The sequence below is a fragment of the Melozone crissalis genome, unplaced genomic scaffold (assembly GCF_028551555.1).
Source record: "Melozone crissalis strain CALT ecotype California unplaced genomic scaffold, PUWL_Pcris_2 ptg000006l_1, whole genome shotgun sequence".
In the NCBI taxonomy this organism is placed as follows: Eukaryota; Metazoa; Chordata; class Aves; order Passeriformes; family Passerellidae; genus Melozone; species Melozone crissalis.
Window position 1 is genome coordinate 55,098,007 of NW_026535784.1, and position 22,461 is coordinate 55,120,467.

The following is a 22,461-nucleotide window of genomic DNA, read 5'->3' on the forward strand; positions in this document are numbered from 1 at the left end:
AAATCTAGCATCACAGGCAAGAGGGTGTTTTCCTGATCCACGATGCACATACCAAGCACAAAGTTTCAGACATGTGCCTGGAATTGTCTTGCATGATGCACATCATTAGCCCATTGCAGCATCACAAATAATATCAGGAGCAGCAGTATGAACTATCATACACAAAAATAAGCATTAAGTCAGGTTAAGTTGGCTTTTAGTGTTATTGCCCCAAAGCAGACTTTTGCCGGAGTGACTGTGCAGACACAGCCAGTCACCTGAGGGGAATGACTGCTGAGTCCTACAAGGGCTGTCCCTATCCCACACTGAAACATGCAGAATGCAGACTTCAGAACACTAACACCCCAAAACAACTCAGCTGGTAGTTCAAATACTTCAGAGAGGGAAAAAGCCTCTGATCACTTCATGACTTGAAAACAAGCAGCCTGTATTCATCCCTCTGACACAGTGAGGCCAGAAGGGCAAAATCAAAATAATACATGTTTTCACAAGTGTGTCTAAGAAAAGTTGAAATATTTTTCTGATCAGTCTCAGAAGAATGGACACAGACCATACTCTGCAAATGAGACGCAGCATAAATGCACTGCAGGGCTTCTTTACATCAGTTATTGGTATCTTAGCAAGTATTTGCTTAGCAGTATTAAAAAAGCACAAATGAAAAATATCCAACTCCTAAAATGGCCAGGAGCCAGACCTATATTTCTGAACAATTGACTTTCACAACAGCATGCTTTTTGCCAACAACTTTATTTTTAAGAATCACAGTTTTGAAAAACAATCTGTGAATAAACAGAGGAAATCTTATCAAATACTTGCAGTCTTTTACTGCATTTATGCCAAAATGAATTCAAGATCAGCTATTAATTTCAATTCATTAGTGATACATGCACACCACATTATAATATATGGAGTTTCCTGGCAGCACAGTCATTGCTTATGACAGATCACCTAAAAGTGAACTTACTTTTTTATTTCTTCTTCAACCATATTAACACCATCTTTCTGAGGGTTCAGGAATTTGTTAGTGGCACTGCCAAAGTCACAGAGAACGTAGTTCCCATTATCATTTAACAACAGATTCTCCACCTTCAAAGAAAACCAACACACAACAGGTAGGTTAACATAAAAGCATGAACTTCCAGGTTAAGCGTTACTACATGTTCTCACACACAAACAGGAAGTTTTCCCAAAAATCAACTGCTAAACTTTGTTTTAGCAATAGGTGATGTCCTATAGTTAATGTCTGTTTATAGCTTCACCAACAGCAAGCTCCCAACTAGAAACTGGTCTTACAGAAAACTCTCCCATATCCTCAACCCTCTTCAAGCAGATCCCTGATTTTAGCCTGGATTTTCTTACAGTGAAGGTCATACCTTGAGATCCCGGTGAACTATAGGTGTTTTGCACTGATGCAACCGGGCAACAGCTTCGCAGGCGTCACAAAATATCCTCATTACTTCTGGCTCCGTGAAACCTGTCTGCAGACGCTGGTTCATCTGGTTCACAACTTGCCCAGCTAAAAAACAGGAGAAATATCTTTCAAGTAATTCCTATCAGGTACAGAAGTAGAGTTATATGCATTAAGTCCACAAATATGATGCAAGAAAGTTTTCCTCAGTTACTGTATTTGAACAAAATAAACCTTATTTCCCAACCACACACTCTTGTATTGCCCTAAAGAGAAAAATTATTGGCACAAATGAAAACAATCCAAGTCCCTGAGGCTGAAGTGTGTTTGAAACCAAAAGCTGCAAACACAAAAAAAGAACCCATCACACCAATATGTCACCTAAAAACTCTCTTTTGCATTAGGATTCATAACCCAAACGCTAAGTGAGTTCATGAATTCATTCTCTGAACACCCTCTGTCTTTCTGGGAGACAAAGGAGGAAGAAAGGGGAAGCAGGGAAACAAAGCCCTGAACTCATCCTCCAAGGAAGAAGACCTCCCTTTCCCTAGGTTTCTTTTAAGACTGGCAATCAATACTTCCCTGTTCCTTGCAGTAATTGTACCAGACGCCACTAAGCTCTTCCTACCACAATGCTCGCTGCACACAGGGATGAAGAAGGATTCTTGCAGAGACACAGCAGGCCCTTAGTGGGCATTCTGTCAAACAAGGATGCTTACAGCACGGGAAGCCTACCACTGTCAAGCTGTCTGACAGCTGACATCCACAGGGTTATTTACCAGGGCCATTAGGGAAACAGTACTACCAACAGTGAGTCAGAACTGAGCTCCCAGAATGGTACAGAAGTTCATCCATACAAGCAGGGTAAAGGGCCAAAAATGTGGCCATTAGTTTTCAAGTTCTCTTTAATCCATTCCCCAAAATCTACATTAATCTACATGGTCTTTGGCTCCTTATGGTACAGACTGCACAAACTGTAAGGCTCACTGCTTATACTGCAAATATAACCCACATGCACCTCAGCTCAAAGTATTGGTCGAGCAGTACAGACCATGGGAGGCTTCTTTCCAGGAGTATTTACTTTGTGCTGCAGCACTTGGGGCAGAGTATCACCAATTACCTGGGTTAACCACCATCTCATACTAGGAGGTCTGCACTCAGTCTCCCTAGATTTTAGACAAACTTCACAAGTTAAACTCATAGGCAAGTTTATACCCTACATATGTGAACTGAGGGGAACAGAACCCCAGAACAGCCAGTCTCTGACTTAGGTATTGTTTTAAACAAAGTTACATTGTCAAGCAGGAACACATGGCTGACATCTTTTTGGACAGCACTATCAACCTGAACTTTACTAAGCCTATTTGTAGGAAATCACCTGTCAGGTAAAGCTTCTTCAGTGTTGTCATCTAGAACAAAAATAGCAGAGGGAGCAAAGTGGTGAAAATTTGCTAATCTTTCCTACTGAGTTAAATTCCAGACACCTGCTGCTTAGCACCACCAGCAGAACAGCACAACTGCACTTCATACATAGAGAATTAATTTCCCTGTTTGTAACCATATCTAATTACAAAGCTTTGCAAAACTTTTACGTTTTGGCCAGTGCCTAGGTAGCAATGCCAGCAGAAAAGTGAAACTAACTACCTAGATTCCAGCTGAGACACATACATGTTAACCCCCTACATCAAGGGAACAGTTTTAATCAAAATCACAGGTGATAGTACAAACCTTATCCTCCGTATACCTAGGTGATGACTCTTACCTCGACAGTACTCCATGAGGATGAGCACCTCCCACACGTTATCACTTAGTGAGTTTACAGCACAATCCAAATAACTCACTATGTTCTTGTGCCCAGATAACTCTTTCTGAAAGAGAAAACGGATATTACACTTCAGTACTGAGAAAACAAAGAGCAATTTTCAGTTGCCACTACAGCACTGGAAGAAAATCCTTTTGCTTGGGAACCAGACATACTGACCAAAAGGAATACACACATTTCACGTGAGGTATCAAATACATACTCAAATATTGAGAAATTAATCATGCACCAACCCTAAAGCCAGCATTAGTTTCTGTAAGTAGTGGTGGAAAATCAGGAGCAAGTACCAAAAGCAAAAGGTGCCTAGAAACACTGGAGAGGCATTTGCTGGGTGTACACTACAAACTGACACTTTCTCCAGTTCTAAGCAATGGCCTTACCATGATGGTGATTTCCCTCTTGCAGATGTTGAGGTCTGGCACATTATTCACACACATCCTCTTCAGTGCGCAGCGCGTCCCGCTGGGCGTGCGCACCAGGAACACTGTGGAGAAGCCACCTGGAGAACACAAGTGAAAAAAGCAGCAGCTTGAGCTTCTTGTACACATCTACTCAACATCACTACATCCCAAGGATGAGCAACAAGGACTACATCGGTCATTGAGTGACTAGTAACAAACACTTCCCAAGTTAAATATTTGTTACCTCAACCCATTTCTTTTAAATCAAATACTCATGACAAAAGCAAAACCATTGAAGTCTCACTACTGTCTTACAACATTACATGAAAGCATCAGAAAAGCACTTTCACATTCAAATGAATTCATAAAGCAAGAACCACCATGTATTGAGACATCAACCCTGCAGTACTTAGTCATTCAAAAACCTGAATCGAGTCAAGGTACATTAATGCCCTAAACACACATTCTAATACATAAAAATATTTAGCAAAAGTCTTGAGAGACACTGAAGAAGTGATGTGACTTTTCAGGCTAGCCTCAACAGCACAAGCAGCCAGCCCTAGAGAAGTGTTTTTATTTATACCACACTCAATGTGCGCACTGGAATGAAGCATTTTCTTAAAACCACTCCCACTGGAAACATTCTTATCCAACAGCAGCATGAACTGGGACCACAGATTCGAGCCCGCTCCCCAGAAGGGTTTTTTCTCTCTTCACTGGTAGAGATTAATCAAGGAGGCAGGAAATACACAAGTGAAACAACCTACACAGGAAGTACTTCCCAGTGCTCAGGACACCAAAGTGAAACCCAGCAGGTTGTTTTAGCTGCCTCCTGTTAGTCCTGCCTGCTGCTCAAGGAGGCACGCTGGCATCACCTCAAGGCCCACATGCACAGCTTTCCCACACCTCGAGGAAATCCACCTCGCAGCAGAGCCCATGTCAAGCCCTGCTTTCCTGAAGTGCTGTCTGATCCAAAGCCAAGCAGCACCACAGGAACTCTGTACTAGGGCAGGAGCTTGGGAACACCACCAGGACACAAGTAACTACTCCAATGATCAGGCAGCCACTTGAAATGCACACATTTCGTGGTACCCAGTAGCATCTGCAAGTCATGTTGCTTAAGTACAGTGCACCTCATTTGATGCAAGTCTCATGTGCTTGAGCAAGCAAGCACATAATCACTGCCACTCAAGAAGCTAAGTTATATCAATTCCCCTTGAAGATTAAGTATTTATTTTTTAACCTAATTCTCATTTAGCCAAATGAGATGGTAGGCTGTCAAAGCAGAATTACCACAAGTTTAATTCAACAACCTCATCCTTATTCACACACGGCCTTTTTAAAAAATTCACAGGACGCCTACTCTTAACAGTTCAAGTTCTTAACACCGAACTCCAGCTGGCACTGAAATGATCATAGAGGGCTCCAGCCTGGAGCTCTGCCAGAGTGATGTGCAAGACCTTCATTAGCAGAAGAGTTTTTGTACTATCCTCACAATAAAACTACCTGGTTTTTAAGCACCAATATCTGACCAAAAATATAAAGCAGTAATCAGGTAAAGCAAAAGACTCATGATTAGAAGGTAATAATCACTTCTTGACTTTTTAAGCCAGTTTTACAGCCATGAAATTCTCTCTGCCTAGCAGGAGGACAAAAGAGAACTCCGTATTTTCAAGCCTCCCTGACAACTGTTCCGATGTAGCCGGAGCAGACAGGCCCAGGTAGAAACCATCAGTGGAAAGCAGCAGAACCCTAAATGCCGAGCCTAAGGCTGCTCTTGCCATCAGGTGGCGATATCGGCCAGCAGTTGAACCCGAGGGACTGAAAAAGCAGACCTGGTCCTGGTTTGGCAAGAAGCAGATCCCTGCCCTTGAATGGTCTGCCATCAGTGAATAGCGCTGCTATAAAAACCCTTTCCTGCAAGAGTCAAGGGGCACAACCCTGGGCAAGGCTGGGTGACCTGTCCTGCCCCAGCTCACAGGTTTCCTCACAGCTCCCCTTCCTGTTCTCTCTCCCCTCCCACCGGGGCAGTGTGGGGCTCAACACAACAAGGAGCTTCATCTCTTTCAGTCGGATTTCCTCCAAAGTCACTCGAAGTTTAAATCCTCCCAAGGACAGCCACATTGCACTTTTCCCTGGAATGCCTCATAAGAAGCCTTTCTAAAGAACCTATAGTTACATAAGCCAATAGATACTTAGCACAATTAAACGCTTTAAAAAGCTCACACATCTTTCTTACCTTCCTTTACTTGAACTACCTTTGTGTCACCTTAACTATGCACTTTTGGGATCACCTTATCAGCTAGCCAGCAATGATTGGGGCTTTTTTCTGGGCTAGTTATTTTGTTTGTTTGTTTTTAATGAAATTCTACATCAGCCACATGTGTTTGGTTTTTTTCTATGTATATTTAAGGTCAACCTTGAGTAATTTCACAGGCCTCAACATGCCATTTACACTTTATCATGTTACATTCCTGAAACTCGAACCAGGAAACAGTGGAGCTGTCAGAATTCTAAGCACTCTATTTGCTTACTCAGGTAGAACAAAATAAGGCTGAAAAATCTTCCAGCGACTTTACCATCTTTCAGACTGTTAGACATTATGTGTATATATAGACAACACCTTTTTTTACATCATGCAGATTTTTTTTCGAAACATACAAAAGCATCAAATGTTGTTTCTCCAAGTAGTGAAACCCTTGACTATGTATTCAAATCTCAGACAAACAGTACAGAAATTCTGGCATAGAAGGATTTTACCTCTACAGTAACAAACAGCAGCCACTAACCACATCTGTAAAAGCTGAAGCAGGAATGGCAGCTACTACACTGTAAATGGTTCCTTACAAATCCATTAAAACTTGGATGTTTTGGAGAGGTGACTGAGTTTTTAGCATCCATCTCTATTCAGACAAGTAAATCCTGAAAAATAAGTTTTGATAAAGCTAATGAGTATACAAAAGTATATTTTCAGTTACACATGTTTTTTCTGTACATTTCAAAACCTGAAATTAAAGAAGCAATAGATGTGTACACCAACAGATCCTAGTTGTTCTCATGTGCCTATGCAATACAGACAGGTATTTAGGAACTTCCTCAACAACTCAGTATGATCTTGGGTTCAGGTGGACAGTTTTTGAGGACACAAAGCCTTGGAGCTGGGAAGGGGCTAAGAGGGGTTCCAAGGCCAACCTGACTGCCTCCATCACAGCACAGTTCCACACTGGCTTTACATTCCCTGTGGAAAGCTGTTCTTAATAAAGTTGAGTGTAAAGCTGTTGTTAACAAAGCCTAACAACAACCAAAAGGATAGGTTATTTCTAATTTGAAACCCACTGCCAAGACAGGCCCTCAGCCTCACATGAGCTTGGTCAAGGAGACAGCCTTGTGTCCCTCTCCACAAAGCCAGAGAAACAGGTTCAAGTGCAATTATCTCCCTGTGACCCATCTACCCACACATACCCTCTTCTTCCCCAATTTTGCAAGAAGCAGCTACCCATCTAGATGCCAATTTCCTTTAAAATACCAGGTCTGTCTCTTTGGCATTCCAGATACTCCTCCCTCCAATGATGATTTCAGTACATTTATCTGTGTCCTGAATAAATTTCTTCACTCAACACTTCCACTGCTAACTTACTAGGAGAATCACTTGATGCCTGGGCCATTTGTGCATGTTTGCTCCCTGTTAGTTGCAGAGACATTCTCAAGATCAGGCTGACCTGCAGCCTGAGCCAACTCACTCCAGAAGTGACACATCCCAGGACTGCATAGCCTTCCAAGCACTGGAGCTGCAAGCCCAACAGACTGGAAAGAACCATTTTATGGACTAGGAATCTATTCAAAACACAGAACAAGACCAGTTCAAGCACAAATGCCTTGAAACAGGCTCCCAGCAATACAAACTAATAAAACCTTTACTGCAAGTCTGCAATGACGGAGAACAGTATGACTTTATTAAATGTTTTAAGCATCTTTCTTCCACAAGAGAAAAATACCCCACAAACCAAAACAAAAAAACCCACAAAAACTCCCACCAAAAATAAAACAAAAAACCAAATCTTAAAAAACCACCAAACCAAACAAAAAAACCCCAAGCATCCTCCCTTCCCCCCAAACTCTAACCTCTATAGCTTCTGTGGTACTCCAATACAAAAGAAATCAGTGTCCAAAATCAAAGGACATTACAAAGAAAGTCTAAAAAAAACTAGTCTTTCTCCACAAAAAAAAGCACAACCCCAAGAAAAACAGCTCTTCATATCCCATCCCCTTTTGTATGGAAGACTGAAAAAAAATGTTTCAACCTGCATCAAACAATATAACCATGTGCTATTCTACCAGGAATTTGGAGTCTGCTCCTTTCTGCCAGAGTTGCAGACAAACCCACACCAAGAGCTGTTTCCTGCAGCTCAGTTTTGATTCCCACCTTCAAGGTGTGTGAAACACACATCAGCACTCAGGCTCTCAAGTGTCCTTCCATGACAGCTCTGGAGCCACAGAGCCCCCTCTTCCATGCTGCTGCTCCATTTCCCTGGTGGTGTGCTGCCACAACATCCATAACTCTGTATGTCCACTGGACCCTGCTGGGGTAGGTTCACTTGCACCAATTCCCAGAACCTCTCTCCTCCCCACAAGGATGGCAGTCCTTCCCTCCAGAGGCAATGCCTTGTGTCAGTCAGCACAGATGGTGCATTGCAGGTACTTGCAGGAGTGGCAGACTAAAAGCAGACACAAAACCCACCTGAGTTTTGCATAGAAAATATTAATTCTTAAAGCTGTGCAGCTTTCCACCTGTTTTTGACAGCGAAACCTTTAAAAACGCACAGAACTCCAACACTCAAATTTCTCATCAGATTCCAAACACCATGTGATTCTTGAGGGAGTAACCTTCAACAGAAACTTAAAATGCCTTTTTCAAGCCTTATGAGAAATTTCTGATGAAATGTTTAGATTTTGCCACAAGTTCCACCAGAGAAGGAGACAACAGTTCTGTCTCCCATCGCTGAAGCACCTCTGCATGAGAGGATGAGGCTGAAAGCAGCTCAATAAAGGCAGCGTTAACAAACATCAATCACAGACACACATCCACCTTTCCCTACATGTACATCTGTAAATTTTGTGAGCATGCACATGGGCAAGGGCATTCTCAGTGAAGCTTACCCCATGAGCCTCAGCCTTGAACACAAGGCTGAGACACAGCTCCACCCTGAAGATTTGACAGATGTTGCTCCCAAGCTCAAGAGCTCAGCATTTGCCAAAACAAGAACAGAAATAGCTCCCTACTTCTAAAATACTCCATTTCTACACACACATTTCAGAGTTCAGTATTTCTCCACTTTATTTTAAGCATGCAGACAATGCATTCCAAGGGCCATACCACTGCTCCCTTTCCCACTGCCCACACAAATTCCCACCATGTAACAAGCTGACTATCAGGGCCAGTTTAGACAAGTAGCACTGTTTTTCTCAAATCTGCATCCGCTCCTCCAGCAGCACTGGGAAAACAGCAGCCGTGAATCACATCCCAGCAGGACAACACTGTGCCGCCACAGCAGGCAGGTCTGCCACACACACCCCTGCTAATGGCACTGCTGCCCTGCCCCAGGCTTGCAGGTCTGGATTCCACTTCTGCCAGCATCAGCTGGAGGCCAACCTCACAAAAAAGCTCTGACAGAAGCACCAGCGACTGCCTGGGGGATCCAAGACACTTAAGTGACTGAGCGAGATGGGAAAGCTGAATTAAGGTCTGCTACAGACTTTTGTGAAAAGTTTCTGTATTTATTAGCACCCATGCACCAGACATGCCCAAGGGCCATCCCTGAGATGCTTAAGATTCAGCACAGCAAAAGCAAAAGGAACAGAGCTCTGTGCCCTGCAGTACAGGCCATCACCACCCCACCTGCTTCTCCACATCCAGGCAACTTGCTAGCATGTCTGACTGCTTCACGCTTCCATGGCATCCCCTGCTGGACAGCCTCAGCTACTTGGCTGCTAGAGAAACAAAAAACACCCATTTCCCAAAGCAGATAAATTCCCCAACACATTTGCAATTCCTGCAGTAAACTAAGTTTAAGGAAGATGAAAGCAAATGGACTGCAAAGCTCACTTAATGCACACTTTTAAAAAATAAACAGACAAAACCAAAAAACCCATGCATTTGCTACACCCTGCAAGGAATGCATCTTATGCACTCAAGACAAAATATTTTATTTCTTAGGGTAAAGCTGATGCCTTCTCATACCTGGCTGGAAAAAGACCAAAAACTTCCCCATATTTCCATCCTCAATCAAGCTGCTTGAGATTTAGTCACAACCACTGCACTACTTTCATGTATTACACCCTCACCACCTCCTTCTGTTCACTGGGAAAAAAACCAAACAACTAATGCATTTAACTCTGCAACTGTGTTTAACAGAAGTCTGTATTTAAGTCAAGTAATACTTGCTGTCTATAAGGAAAAGACCAAGGAAGGTTGCCAGCAGATCACCAACAGTTCAATTTATTTACTATGAAAATTACTGTTAACATCTACTTACTCACCTGTGCTTGTCATGAGAAAGCCTTTCAACTCACCCAAGACATTGATAAGACACCTGCAATGAGCATCCACTAGCACAGTTTACAAAAAAAATCACAAAACCTGAAAAATTTGAACAGCAGTTTTATCTTTTGCATGTCTTCCCCATCTCCTGTCTTTGCTCACTGAACTCAGCTCCAGCTGTAGTTTAGTCTGACCTGAAAACAGAGTGAGCTGAAAAACCACAAGGACATGATCCGTGCATACAGGCTGGACAGAATTCACCATTCTACAATGGTGAGGTTACAAGCATAAACTCATTTTGTTTCCTAGATGAATTTCAAATGTCATTCGCTAATTTTTTTTATAAAGCTTGATTTTAGGTCCAGTAAAATCAAAAAAATCAAATATAGTTACAAGTTACTTAAATCAGCAGGTAGATAATCCATAGCCAATATGCAAACACAATATTCATGACTTTTTTGGAACTGAACTTAACTGCCATACCACATAGTTACCAACCAGTAATTTAAAGTTTGTTAAGAAAACAAACACCTTATCTCTACCAAACGCTAACTTGCTCTCTAGCGGGCCTTTCATTTTCCTTGCCATCACTGCTGGGATTGTGATTTCCATGCGGAGAGCCAGGAACGCCCAGCCAAGCAGGGCGCCCCAAGCTCCCCACGCCTAGGAGCACGCTGAATGCCCCCGAGCCGCGGCACGGGAACAAAGGCCGGCACACAGAGCCCGGCCCCGGCCCAGCGCCTGCTTCGCGGCGCCCTGGAGCGGTGCCACCTCCGGCTGCCACACAAAGACGAGAGCCACCAGGCCACGCAGACACAAACCAAGCCGTTTGTAACGCCTGCGGCACTTCAGGCTGAGGCAGATGTCACTGCAAGAGTCTCTGCTTTCCTCCTTTTCCAAGGCATCTCACACATACAAATGAGCAAGATGAAGACCATCTCTTCCCCGCTGGCAAGAGCCTACAGTCTCACTCACCCTCACATCAGAGCATAATTCACTGATCATTTCTTCCAGTAGCATGACTAGAATTCGAGCTAAAACACCCAATATGGATAATTAAGAAGGATTTTCATTATCTTACCTCACAGTCTTTAGCTGTTTGCAAATACTGATGCATGTTTAAACTCCAGCATACCAAAGGTGTATGCTGAGATACAGACTTACCCAGTCTAAGATCAACAGGGGACCAGTAACCTGCAACAACAGCACAATACCTGAGATCCGACCTGCTGACACCAATGAACAGAATTATAAGCCATTTTAGGCAATAATACTTGCTTAGCACCTGCATGGGGACAGGCAGTTCTTGAACGTCTACCTGGTACATGCTGAATATATTTGAACACTCCAAATTGCATATAAAGCATCTCTCAAGACCTTGCAGCACTTCTGTGCTTGGGATTTCAAACTTCACACTGTAATATTTGACAATTTTAAAAAACCAATACACTTAAATTTCATAACAGTCTAAGCTTGATAATTTTAAATAAACATGCTAGGCTGCAACGGTAACAGGATTACAAATAGCAGAATCAAGATGATCAAAATCATTTAGTATCTCTCATACAACTCCCATGTTTCGAGAAGCCAGTCAACAGTGGTAACTCAGAATAACACAGATATTTATTAAATGGACTAATCTGGAAATTCATGGGTTTGGGGAAATCTCAGAAAATGCAAGTGCTAGGACTCAATTACCACCTATACTCAAAGATGTCCTTGAGCAAAAGCCTCCTCTTAAAAACACAGCCATACAATTTGATGTCAGTTTAACAAAACAGCAAATCATGAGAAAAGCATAAAATGTTTAATGGAGAAATCAAATATTTGAAGAAAAGCACAAAGCTGGAAGGATAATACTGTAAAGTCACAACAAGATGGATGGAACTCTAAGACTACAAGACTAGACCAAATAAAATGCAGCAAACTACTTCTTTTGAGTTGCCAAAACAACATAAACTTGCTTTTCTATCTTCAGATTGCCTAAGACAACTCTAGAAGCTCTTTCTGGGATCAAATCCTCCTCCTGTTGCCTATACAAGTTCTCACAATGTAAAAGCCAAGTGACAATTCACCTAAACTCATGGCAAGTTAAAGGTCTCAACTCCATAGATGCAGACTGTGCTACTGAGCTCTACCGAGACACAACAGCAAGGCCCAAAGAAAACCATTATTTCATTTGCTTTTCTCCAAACAATTAATTTTCCTGCACATCACACAACCAGACCTGACCCCCATGTCTAATGCTGACACACTAAATTTCATTCACTCTTCCTGTTCTAGTCACATCAACACAGATTGTGTTCAGGTCAGGTTCTTATACAGACACGTCAGCAGAGTAGAATTTAGTGCCTTACATTCTTTAATGATCTATTTGCTCTGCACCACTCTCATAGTTATATGCAAGTTAATCATCCAGAACAAGAAAAAACTTGTTCAGCAACAATTTCTCTAAATAAAAGCACATTCAGTTTTTCAACCTGCAGGAATTGCAAAAGAACATAAGAAAATGTCATATTAATCACTCACTTCCAAAGCTATTTTTTGTTTCATAAGAAGCTGCAACAATTACTCATTACAACTGCTACTGACAGACAAGATGCACAGATAATCACAGCCAGAGTAACAAATTTTTAAAAATGAGTCAGTTCAACAGAACTGAAACAAACCAGGAACTGGACCATCCCTATGTTTGGGCACATGATTGGTAGACACTTGCCTATTGAAGTTTCTAGGCACCACAGGAACAAATCCACCCATTTAAATAACATGCAAGTTTGGAAGGAAGCCAAACATACCCATGACTCTGAATAAAATCTCCTCAAGCCTGTAACATCAGAATTCCTATCTTAGTTTTGCATGTGGCAATTAAGGCACAGTGTTACAGAAGGGATGAGGAAGAAGCTATCACAGAGCCAGGACGTTCCAATATCTCTTGTACAGACTCATATGACTCGGGGCAAATCCCTTCATCTTTGTTTCTCCATCTCTGGAGTAATGGCTCTCCAAGAGCCATGTGATGCTCTTTGCAGCATTACCAGCTTTGATACCTCTTGAAGACCAAGATAAAGACTGCTCAGAGACATTCACCCTCACCTGAGTCTCTATAATCAGTTGTTCAGTACTTTCACCACTAGCCTCAGAAGGAAAGCAGACCTAATGATCAGCAACACTAAGGGAAGACTCCTCCACCTTTACAGGGAGAACACTCCCAAGTGTGCCAATTTTCAGTTCCACTAGACAAGAGTGCTTTAACATGTGATGCTCAAGGACAAAGCAGCATGTTTTCTGCTATCAGACCAAAATAAGCATTCCTTATTTCATCATGACAGCCACCTAGGATCAAAGCTGGGGTTTTTTTTATTTCCAGTTGGCAACCTTCATTTGTCTACTTTCTTCCATCCTGCCTCTGTTCAGAGACCCAGTTTCACAGATGAACCCACCCATACCCAAGACAATCCCACTGGAAACAGAAAAAAGTAACCAACCCAGACAAGCATGAGCAAGGAACATGCAAATGTGGAGAGGAAGGGAAAGGTTCCTACCTCCTTAACCAGGAGACAAACACTGAAGGAGACTGAAATCCATTCCCAAGACAACCAGGGAAGCAGGAGCAGAGCAATTCATGCTCCTTTCTCGTCAGCAGCTAGGCAGTGATGCAGAGAAACACAGACTCCCCTTGGAGGAGAGCAGGGGTTTCAGGATCGCCGCACGTCCCCATCCGCTGGAGGAGAACACGCAGGACAAGCCATCCCTGCCTCAGCACAACAACCGAGCAGCGATGACGTGACCTGCACCAGGGCACTGCTGCTTGGCACCACTGGGACCTGCCACCACCCTCACACTGTCAGCTCCAGGCATCACCAACAGGCAAATATCCCAAACACATCAGGAAGCAGCTGCTCATCCAGCACATGAACAGATTTTAAACTAAGTCCATGAACACAAATGAGGAAAAGCTTGCATTCCCTAACAGATGCTTGTAAATCTAACGGTTTCTGAGGAAAAGGACGGCATCTGACGCAATCAAGTTACAATCAGGCCAGTGACTGACCCTGCCTGTGCTCTGGGTTAGTCCCCAAGGCACCACCCAACTCTCACACTGCCCTCTGGCAGGCACAGAGCATTCATAGTGTCAGTTGACACAGCTCAGCTTACAAACACCAATTCCTTCAACTGCGGCAGCCTGCTTAGCTAGAACATCACAGAGGCAAAAAATAGCTACAGCAAGCAAAATATAGCACAAGGTTAAGGAATTAGGAGAATGAAGACAAACAAAACACTGTAAACCAAAGCAACACCAGAGACAAGCAGCACAACCCAACTGAGCACCTCCAACACCTCCCCTCTGAAGCAGAGGTGGCATCCAAAGAGCATATGTGCACATTTACAGAGCCAACCAACTGCCGCAGCTGGAAGGGCAGCTGAGCTCACTCGGTTAACATGCTTATGCAATACGACATGCTCATTCTTTTTGCCCTGCTGCCAAAGCCAAGTGTGCCAGTGACTGTGCTGCTCTTGGCACACTGAGCCCATCCCTGGTATTAACTTCTGTTCTCCACGCACAGAACCACTTCAGGAACCCTTCCCTGTGGGTAACATAAGGGTTACTGACTGACAGCTCTGCTACCACACTGACAACAGCCCAGAGAAACACATACTCTCCTCCAACAATTACTGGCTCCTAGCTAACCTAGGTCTGAAAAGGAGTTCTACTGCTTTTATCCAACCATTTTTCTTTTCCACGCTGACATGCCAGACACAGATTTAATTTCTAAAAAAGTCTGTTAAACCAGTAAAACACACCCCAAAAAAAATTAAGAACCTGCATAGCCTTTTTAAAAGCTATGCCATGTCCTTCTCAGACACAGCTAACACAGCCTCCATTCTCCCATGCTGCCTTATCCTGTGAGGGTGTCCAAGAGCTTTCTCCAGCAGCACATCTGCACACATACCTTCCCTACCTTCCCCTTAGGAATACTGTAACATTAACATTCTTTATCAATATGCATCTGCAAGGAAGAAGGCAAGTAGATGGCACACACATCATCACATCTGTTTTCCCTCAAAATTTGGCACAGGAAAGTGATATTAACATGACACTGCTACAAACCAAGTTCCTTCTCCTGTAACCATCTGACTCTCAGCCACTAGCCTGAAAACTTAGCTTGGAATTACTACTTCCTCTTCACTTAACTACTGCAGGCCGCACAAAAAGGGATAACATCCTCAAAAAAGACCATACCTGTGTGCAGTTAAAGGTGTAACACCACCTGTCCATACACACAATGCAGGAAGGAGTGTCCGCAGGGCACGCAAGCACTAATAACTGGATAATCAAAGAGCATTAGACCACGTGCCCTAAAAGCTGAACTTGGCCCTGGCTGTACAATAGACGCCTTTGTCAGCCTACAGATGTTTCCCAACCTGTTCCTTTCTCCACCTGTGTCCCAGAAGCACACAGCAGCTCTGAAGAACACCGCAAGAGCAACTGCTCTGCCCAAGTGCCACCACAGTGCCCAGCACACCACATGTGTGACTGAGTTGGAGCTTCATTCTGTGAGCTACATTATATGAAAACACATTTACCTGCATGACAAGGGAATGTGTAACACAAGGATCACATACAAATCCCCAAACTGCTTTTGGTTTGCCTGCTCATTACACAGAGCACAGCTCCATGCTGTGCTAGCCAAACAACGCTCTTTTTTTTCCATGTAAGCTGCCTTCATGAGGCTCAGGAGGTCCCAAGAAAATCCCCACACACAACACAGACTCCCCATCTTTCACCACGCAGAAATCAAAAGCTGGTCTAGGATCTCAGCACCTGCCAGTCTGCAGATACACTTGATGTAAGGCAGCTGTGACTATTTTGGGGAGTGTAGAAGAGCTTCATGTGTACTGTATTATGCTTTCAGCCAAAACAAAAGTCAGTTTCAAGTACTCACTCTGCTTTTTCTCCCTTCTATCTTGAACTGGAACAAACCATATCTGCTACTCCATTATTAGCAAAGCAGAACTGTTTGAGACAGAATAACAGGCTTGACCTTTACAGTCATGTGCAAACAGATTCAGAAATGTTTCACTCTGGAAAAAAATCGACATGACCAAACCAACTCAAATGCCACAAGTTAGCCTTCCAGACAGCCTTCCAGCTCATAATCCACCTAAACAACCAACTAGATTACAACTGAAAATAAAACAGCAGCTTCCACAGAGCAGCAAGTCACATGCAATAACCAAACTAACCAAGACCAGTACTGTACATGTCACTCTTGTCTCACAGAACACCTGCACACCCCAGCAGAAGTAACGCTGCACCAGGTATAGTACATTCATAACACCTGCCAGAGAAATAAGCTCTCCCAGAGTTAAAAACTGGGGCCACACCTCGTGGAAACACTTGGAAGTACTAAAGTCCACAGATCCATTACAGTGGCATCTCTCTCTATTTACCTCTCCAGAAAAAAGAACAACAAACAAGCTCCACCTTGAGAGGAGATGAAGCAGTGTCAGCCATACTGCAGCCTGCTTCCAAATTTACAGAAGCTGCTGGAGCTGCAAATCCTCACAATACCTTGCTCTGGAGACCAAAAATGATGGTGTAAGAGGTTAATTGAGGTGGGGGTAAACAAAGGCCAATAGAAACTTATGCACAACACAAAGTTCGTTTACTTGGATCACCAACTGAATTGCTGTTGCTGAGACATAAGGTAGAAAAAACAACAACCACAACAGAACATTCAACACAACCCCAATTTCAAAAGCGGTTTGGAAGAACTTAAACAGCGTGACTACCTACAAACACAGCACAAGAGCTCACAAAATAGGACCTGGATTCCTCTCAACTAAGGCTACATTTTTCTTAGGCCTCAACTAGAACAGTATGAATGTAAGAGGCAAACCAAATCACAAGAGTTGTCAAGTACTTACAAAGACTACACACCAAGTAGGACAGTAGAACTTACAAGCACCTCATTCCTTCACTGGTGTAAGACACTGGAGGAACAGTTGACTGGCTCAAAATAACCAGGTGGGAACTGTGTGGGCTAACAGGGTGAGCTCTGCAGGGTCAGACAGCCACTGCTCCTCCCCTGCCCCACACTCTAATGGTTTCACTGACTCCCTCCCTGCCCCAAAATGGCGGTGACTGACCCAGGGCCTGCAGCAACCCTGACCTGTTGAAAGGTTTTGTCTGGGAGAAAGGCAAGCTGACCCCCAGAGCAGGTAGATGGGGAGAGAGCTGCTGACCCTCTGTGGGTTAATGAGCAGTTTGTTACTGAACCTCCTGGGAATTTGGTTGTTTCTCTGCACACCACCTAGAAGGAACCAAGCTACCTTCCCTATTGAGAGGCCCTTTTTCACAGAAAACTGTGCTTTAACCACCATATCTACTAAAAAAAGCAAGCATTCTACTACACAAAGATGAACTAATCAACTTATAAATACTTAAAGTACCTAACAGATGAACTTCATACCACTTGAGTGGCCTTTCCTCTGCCTCTCTAGCCCTAGACACAAGGTCACTTGGAAAAGCAACACTCTCCCAAGCCCCAGCAGCAGAGGCCCAGCCCCACACAGCCCCGGACTCACCGCTTTATCAGCCTGGATGACAAAAATAAACCACTGTACCCACTAGCACACCGCTTCTTTCCACACACCCCAGGGCACAGCAAAGTCAGAGCACAAGAGCAGCCAAGTGTCGTGCTCACTCTTTGCTGTCCAGAGCAGAAGAGCTGCTTTGCATCCCCTCTAGGTACCTCTGAGAGTTGGGGCACGCAGAACTACCCAGGTCTCCTTCGAGGAGCCTGGCATCTCACCTCCACGCTCCTCAGCAGTGCACTGGCTGGACAGAGCGTGAACCGCTGCGGGGAACACTACACAGCACTGCTTTATTTTGCTAAGATACAACAGCATATGCCCCACAACTCCACTAACCAATTCTGAATGAAAACAAAAAGCAGATGATGACCATCTTTCCCCATCCACAAATCAGCTTCCAAACCAATCTAGTCAATTTTGAGAAGGAAGCTGGAGAGTCCTCTGGCCTTTTCTTTAACAGCTGTAACTGCCTCTTCCTTGCTTCATCTGCACTTGTTAAAAACATACCCATATATTCAATTACAACACTTCCCATAACCTCTTTGGTCTGCTCCTGGTGCAAATACAACTTAGAGCCTGGCAAAGCCTTTATTCAGTTTCACCATCTGAAGCCCTGCCAAGCAATCAAGACAGTTAAGACAAATGAGCATCTTGCAATGCCTACCTTTCTAACAGGCAGAAAAATCACTTTTACTGCAGTTATTAAGCAAAAAGGACTTAGTGAAGTCCAAGTCAAGACAAACAAGTAAGTAGTATCACTATGTCAAGCCGCAACTTTCCATCTCCTCCCCATGTAAGACAATATTTTGACAACTTGCTAATTTAAGTTTCATTTTCACTCTTCACAACATAAGCTGTTCTGCATTGACATTTTTAAGCATGTTTCATAGCTCATCATTTCCAGTTTGCTGCAATCTCTGAGGTATAAAGTCTTTTTCAATACTGGAGTTCCCATAACTTCAGTTCCCCAAACACCACCTCAAACTTTGAACAGAGAACTCCCCGTATTTTCATTAGATTTCACTTTCCCAACCTGAGCTGCATTGCAAATACTCTGCTTCAATAAAAAGACAGACAAGGCCTTCACTCTGTATCAGGCATTTATTCCACATATTTCTACCTTGCTCTCAAAATGGACAAGAATTAATTTTCTACATCAAACCTTCAGCCAAATTAACTGCTTTCCCCCCATCTCTGAGAAATAAAATGTAAAAACACATACCTCCATCAAACAGCATACTGACCACTAGGCTATGGAGGCCAAGAAGTCATCACAGATCAGGTGAGTTTAGAACAAAACAAACCACCTAACAGCCTAACTATAGGTGAAGACTACAGCTCTTCAACTTCACACCCTCTTTAGTCAAAAAGATGCATTTCCTTTAGATAGCATTACACTTTATTCAGAACAACTGGATAATAATGCTCCACACTTTTGCCTTTAGAACACTTCAATAAAACCATTTTGTCAAAGACTACAGAAAAACATCTAGAGGGCAACACCTGTATCAACATGGGAAATCTGCACCAAGATCCAGCCCTGCAACCCAGAAAGGTCATTACAACCCCAGCTTTTCAGTATGACCACTGTCAGTCCTCCAGTTCCCAGGAGCCTCATTCCTCCACAATGCCAGGAGCTGCCTTCCTAAGATTACTCAGAGCAAAAGCTGGAAAGAGGGTGGGGGTTAAACAGCTTGCATAAAAGAGACATATCATGCTATTAATTCTAATAGCTAATAAAAACAATATAGCACACCTCTGCTAACAGAACAGAGCTGTATCTCCTATTAAATAGATTTGTTAAGATCTTTAGATTCGTTAACTAGATCAATCATTAATGCCTCATAACACAAGCTCTAACTTGGATGGCATTAGCATCTTAAAAGCTATTTCATCAGCATGAGTAATAGGAACTACCTGACAAGTTCACAAGCTTCAGTTAAACTCAGTTTCAGAAACTGAAAGAAAAAAATGCCTTGTGCAAAGAGGACAGGAAAAAACTTTTCTCCTCTGCCCTCCCATGAGAAAGATTACTAACCAGGGGATTTGTAAAGCGTTCAGCATTAGTTACAGGTAGCAGTATGACTAATGTAGCAGCAGTAACACACAATTCTTTCTATTAATTGCTACTGAGGCAAGGGATTGATCGTCAACGAGTTATTCCCGGATAAAGCGCTATCTCCTGAGCCATAAAGCCTGGTGTCAGTTCGGAGCACCCGAGCGCCACCGGGACACGCAATCAGAGAGCCCATCCCCGGCACACACCCGCGGCACACACACACCCCCTGCCACAGCCCAGCTGCTCCCCGGCAGGCAGAGGAGCTGGGAGAGCCCGGCCCCTCCTATTCCCCCAACCCTGCACTTGTGCCACCTGTTCCCTTCTGATCCTCCAGGCCCCTTCGGCTCCTCCCTACTGACCCGCTCCATGGAAAGCTTGGAGACTTTTCTCAGGATGCAGCAAATTTCCACTGCCCCGACCCTTATCAATTCTCGTCCTAAGCATCTATACTCAAAACACCACATAAAACCTGAAGAATAAAAAAAGCAGTAGAAAACATCTTTCAGACTCGAAAGTAGGAAGTTAATTCACACAACAGTCACATGATAAATTTGGACTTCCCCTGGCCCCCAAGGGCTGTCAATTTGTTTCTGCCAGCTACAGAAAAGAAAAAAAAAAAACCATAATCTGTAGTGACTCTAAACACAGAACATTATGAGAAAACTTTTAACAATGTGCAACACCAAACAAAGCACTATAAAATTTCTCTCCTCTCCACTACATACGTTTTCTGTGACACCACCTCAATTTGTTCAAGAGCTCATTGTCTTTTTGTTTTTTAATCTCCATGTTGCTATCAGCCCAGCCAAGACATGACCTGCTGTCAGACCTTCTTCCAGTGACTTGGAAGTAGCTCCCAGCAAGGCCAACCAGGTATGCAGGTGGCTAATTCCTGCCACCATCTTCATACCCCAAATACAAAACACTGCATTCCAAATATTGCATACCAAATCCACTTTTCTATGAAAATCATTCCTAGACAGCAATGAAAAGCTAAGTGTCACTTTTGTGCTCCCATGCCAATTAGTGATATTATCTGCATGCACTTGCTAAAACCACATCTTAAATCTCCATCAAGAAATGCATAAAATCAGTGAAAGTTAACTAGTGTACTTACACATAAATATACTTACAAAGTCTAAGCGACACACTGATGAAATCGACAGAGATATATTATTTCACCCACAACATCCTAAGCAGTGCATTGTAAACATTCAGTAACTATGAAATATACAGAACTAGCCCTAAACTCAGTGACCTGGGAAGCAAATTACTCTTTACACATCACATCAATTACCAGTTCTGGCAGACAAACACCACAGTGTTTCCCACACACAGTGCAAAACTCAAAAATGGCTTTTCTGATGGTGTCCCACGCCAGCACCTAGTGAAGCAATACAGCTGAGAAAGTCCAGCCAACCCCATGGCTACAAAAACCCACACAACTCTTCCTTCGGTCCCAGTGGAAGTCCGACGACACCAAGTGCAAGTTCACCCCAAGAAGCACAAGCCGAGAACCCTGCAGCGAGGGGAGAGGCTCCACAGCACAACCTGCCAGCACTGCACTTCCACCCGTGACCGTGACACCAATCTGCTGCCTTACATCAAGAAAGACCAAGAATTTTATTTTGTCGGGTTTGTTTGCGTTCTTTTCCCTCACCGTAGGGGGCAAAAGCAAAACACGCAGCTGACGGAGGCGCCGCTGACACCTCACCGCGCCTCATTCACCCAAGACACCGAGCCGGGGAACCCCGAGCGCCCCGACGAGCCCCCGGCCCAGGGAGCGGCCGAAGCAGCTCAGCCCAAAGCCCCGCAAGCCGCTCCCCGCGGGCGAGCGACTCCGCGGGGCCGGGAGGGCCCGGCTCCGGCCCGTCCGCGCCGCCCCCGGCCCGCTCTTACCTTCGGCAAGCGGCTCCTCGGGGGTCACCTGGTACCGCCCCACCGCCAGCGCCCTGCCCAGGGCCACGCCGCTCCCGGAGCCACTGCACGCCGTCCCGCCGCCGCCGCCGCTCCCCTCGGACTTGGGCATGCGAGAAAACTTCTTCATGGCGAGCGGAGCCCCAGGAAGAACCGGGCAGGAACCGGAGGCAAGCGGCGGCCAGGGGGTGCCCCGCTTCACATGCCGGCCGCGCCACTCGCTTCTCCTCGCCCGCCGCCGGCTCCCGAAGGGGAGGAGGAAGGAGGAGGAGGGGGGGGGAAGGAGGAAGGAGCAGCCACAGCTCCGGGCGGCCGGGGCGGCTGAGGGGACGCCGCGCGCTGTGCCGGGAGCGGCCGCCCCGCCGGCGCGCGGCCTGACGGCGCAGGCGCGGCCCTGCCCCTCACGACAGTACCCGCCCGGCCGGAAGTGCGGCCGGCGCTGCACGTGCCGCGGGAGCGAGGCGCGAGCCCCCCGCGGCTTCCTGCTCGCGGGGCGCCGCGCGCTCCCTCAGGGGAAATGGCGGGAGGCGCTGAGGGGAACGGGCCCCGGGGGGGGGGGACGCGCACCGCGCAAAACCCACCCTCAGGCTGCTCCCTCGCTGCCCTCACGGACCGGGACGTGCCCTCGGGAAGGAGTGTGTGGGAAGCAAAGCGGTGTGGTAACGATTGCGGCGGTAAAAATGGCTCCCCACTCCCGGGCCTCTGGAGCCTCTT

At 44.7% G+C, this 22,461-nt stretch overlaps 1 protein-coding gene across 2 annotated transcripts in view; it reads right to left on the bottom strand.

Annotated features, from left to right (window-relative positions):
• The window catches only part of BMP2K (BMP2 inducible kinase), a 48,462-nt gene extending 26,362 nt beyond the window's left edge, over positions 1–22,100 (bottom strand). For both annotated transcript variants that reach the window (XM_054295951.1, XM_054295950.1), the window contains exons 1-5: positions 21,730–22,100; positions 3,611–3,729; positions 3,171–3,276; positions 1,374–1,516; positions 965–1,086 (exon numbers count right to left, since the gene is read on the bottom strand). In XM_054295951.1, the coding sequence (XP_054151926.1) occupies positions 965–1,086; positions 1,374–1,516; positions 3,171–3,276; positions 3,611–3,729; positions 21,730–21,877 (638 nt within the window). In that variant the 5' untranslated portion in view covers positions 21,878–22,100. The remainder of the gene's footprint in view (positions 1–964; positions 1,087–1,373; positions 1,517–3,170; positions 3,277–3,610; positions 3,730–21,729) is intronic.
• Between the last annotated feature and the right edge of the window lie 361 nt (positions 22,101–22,461).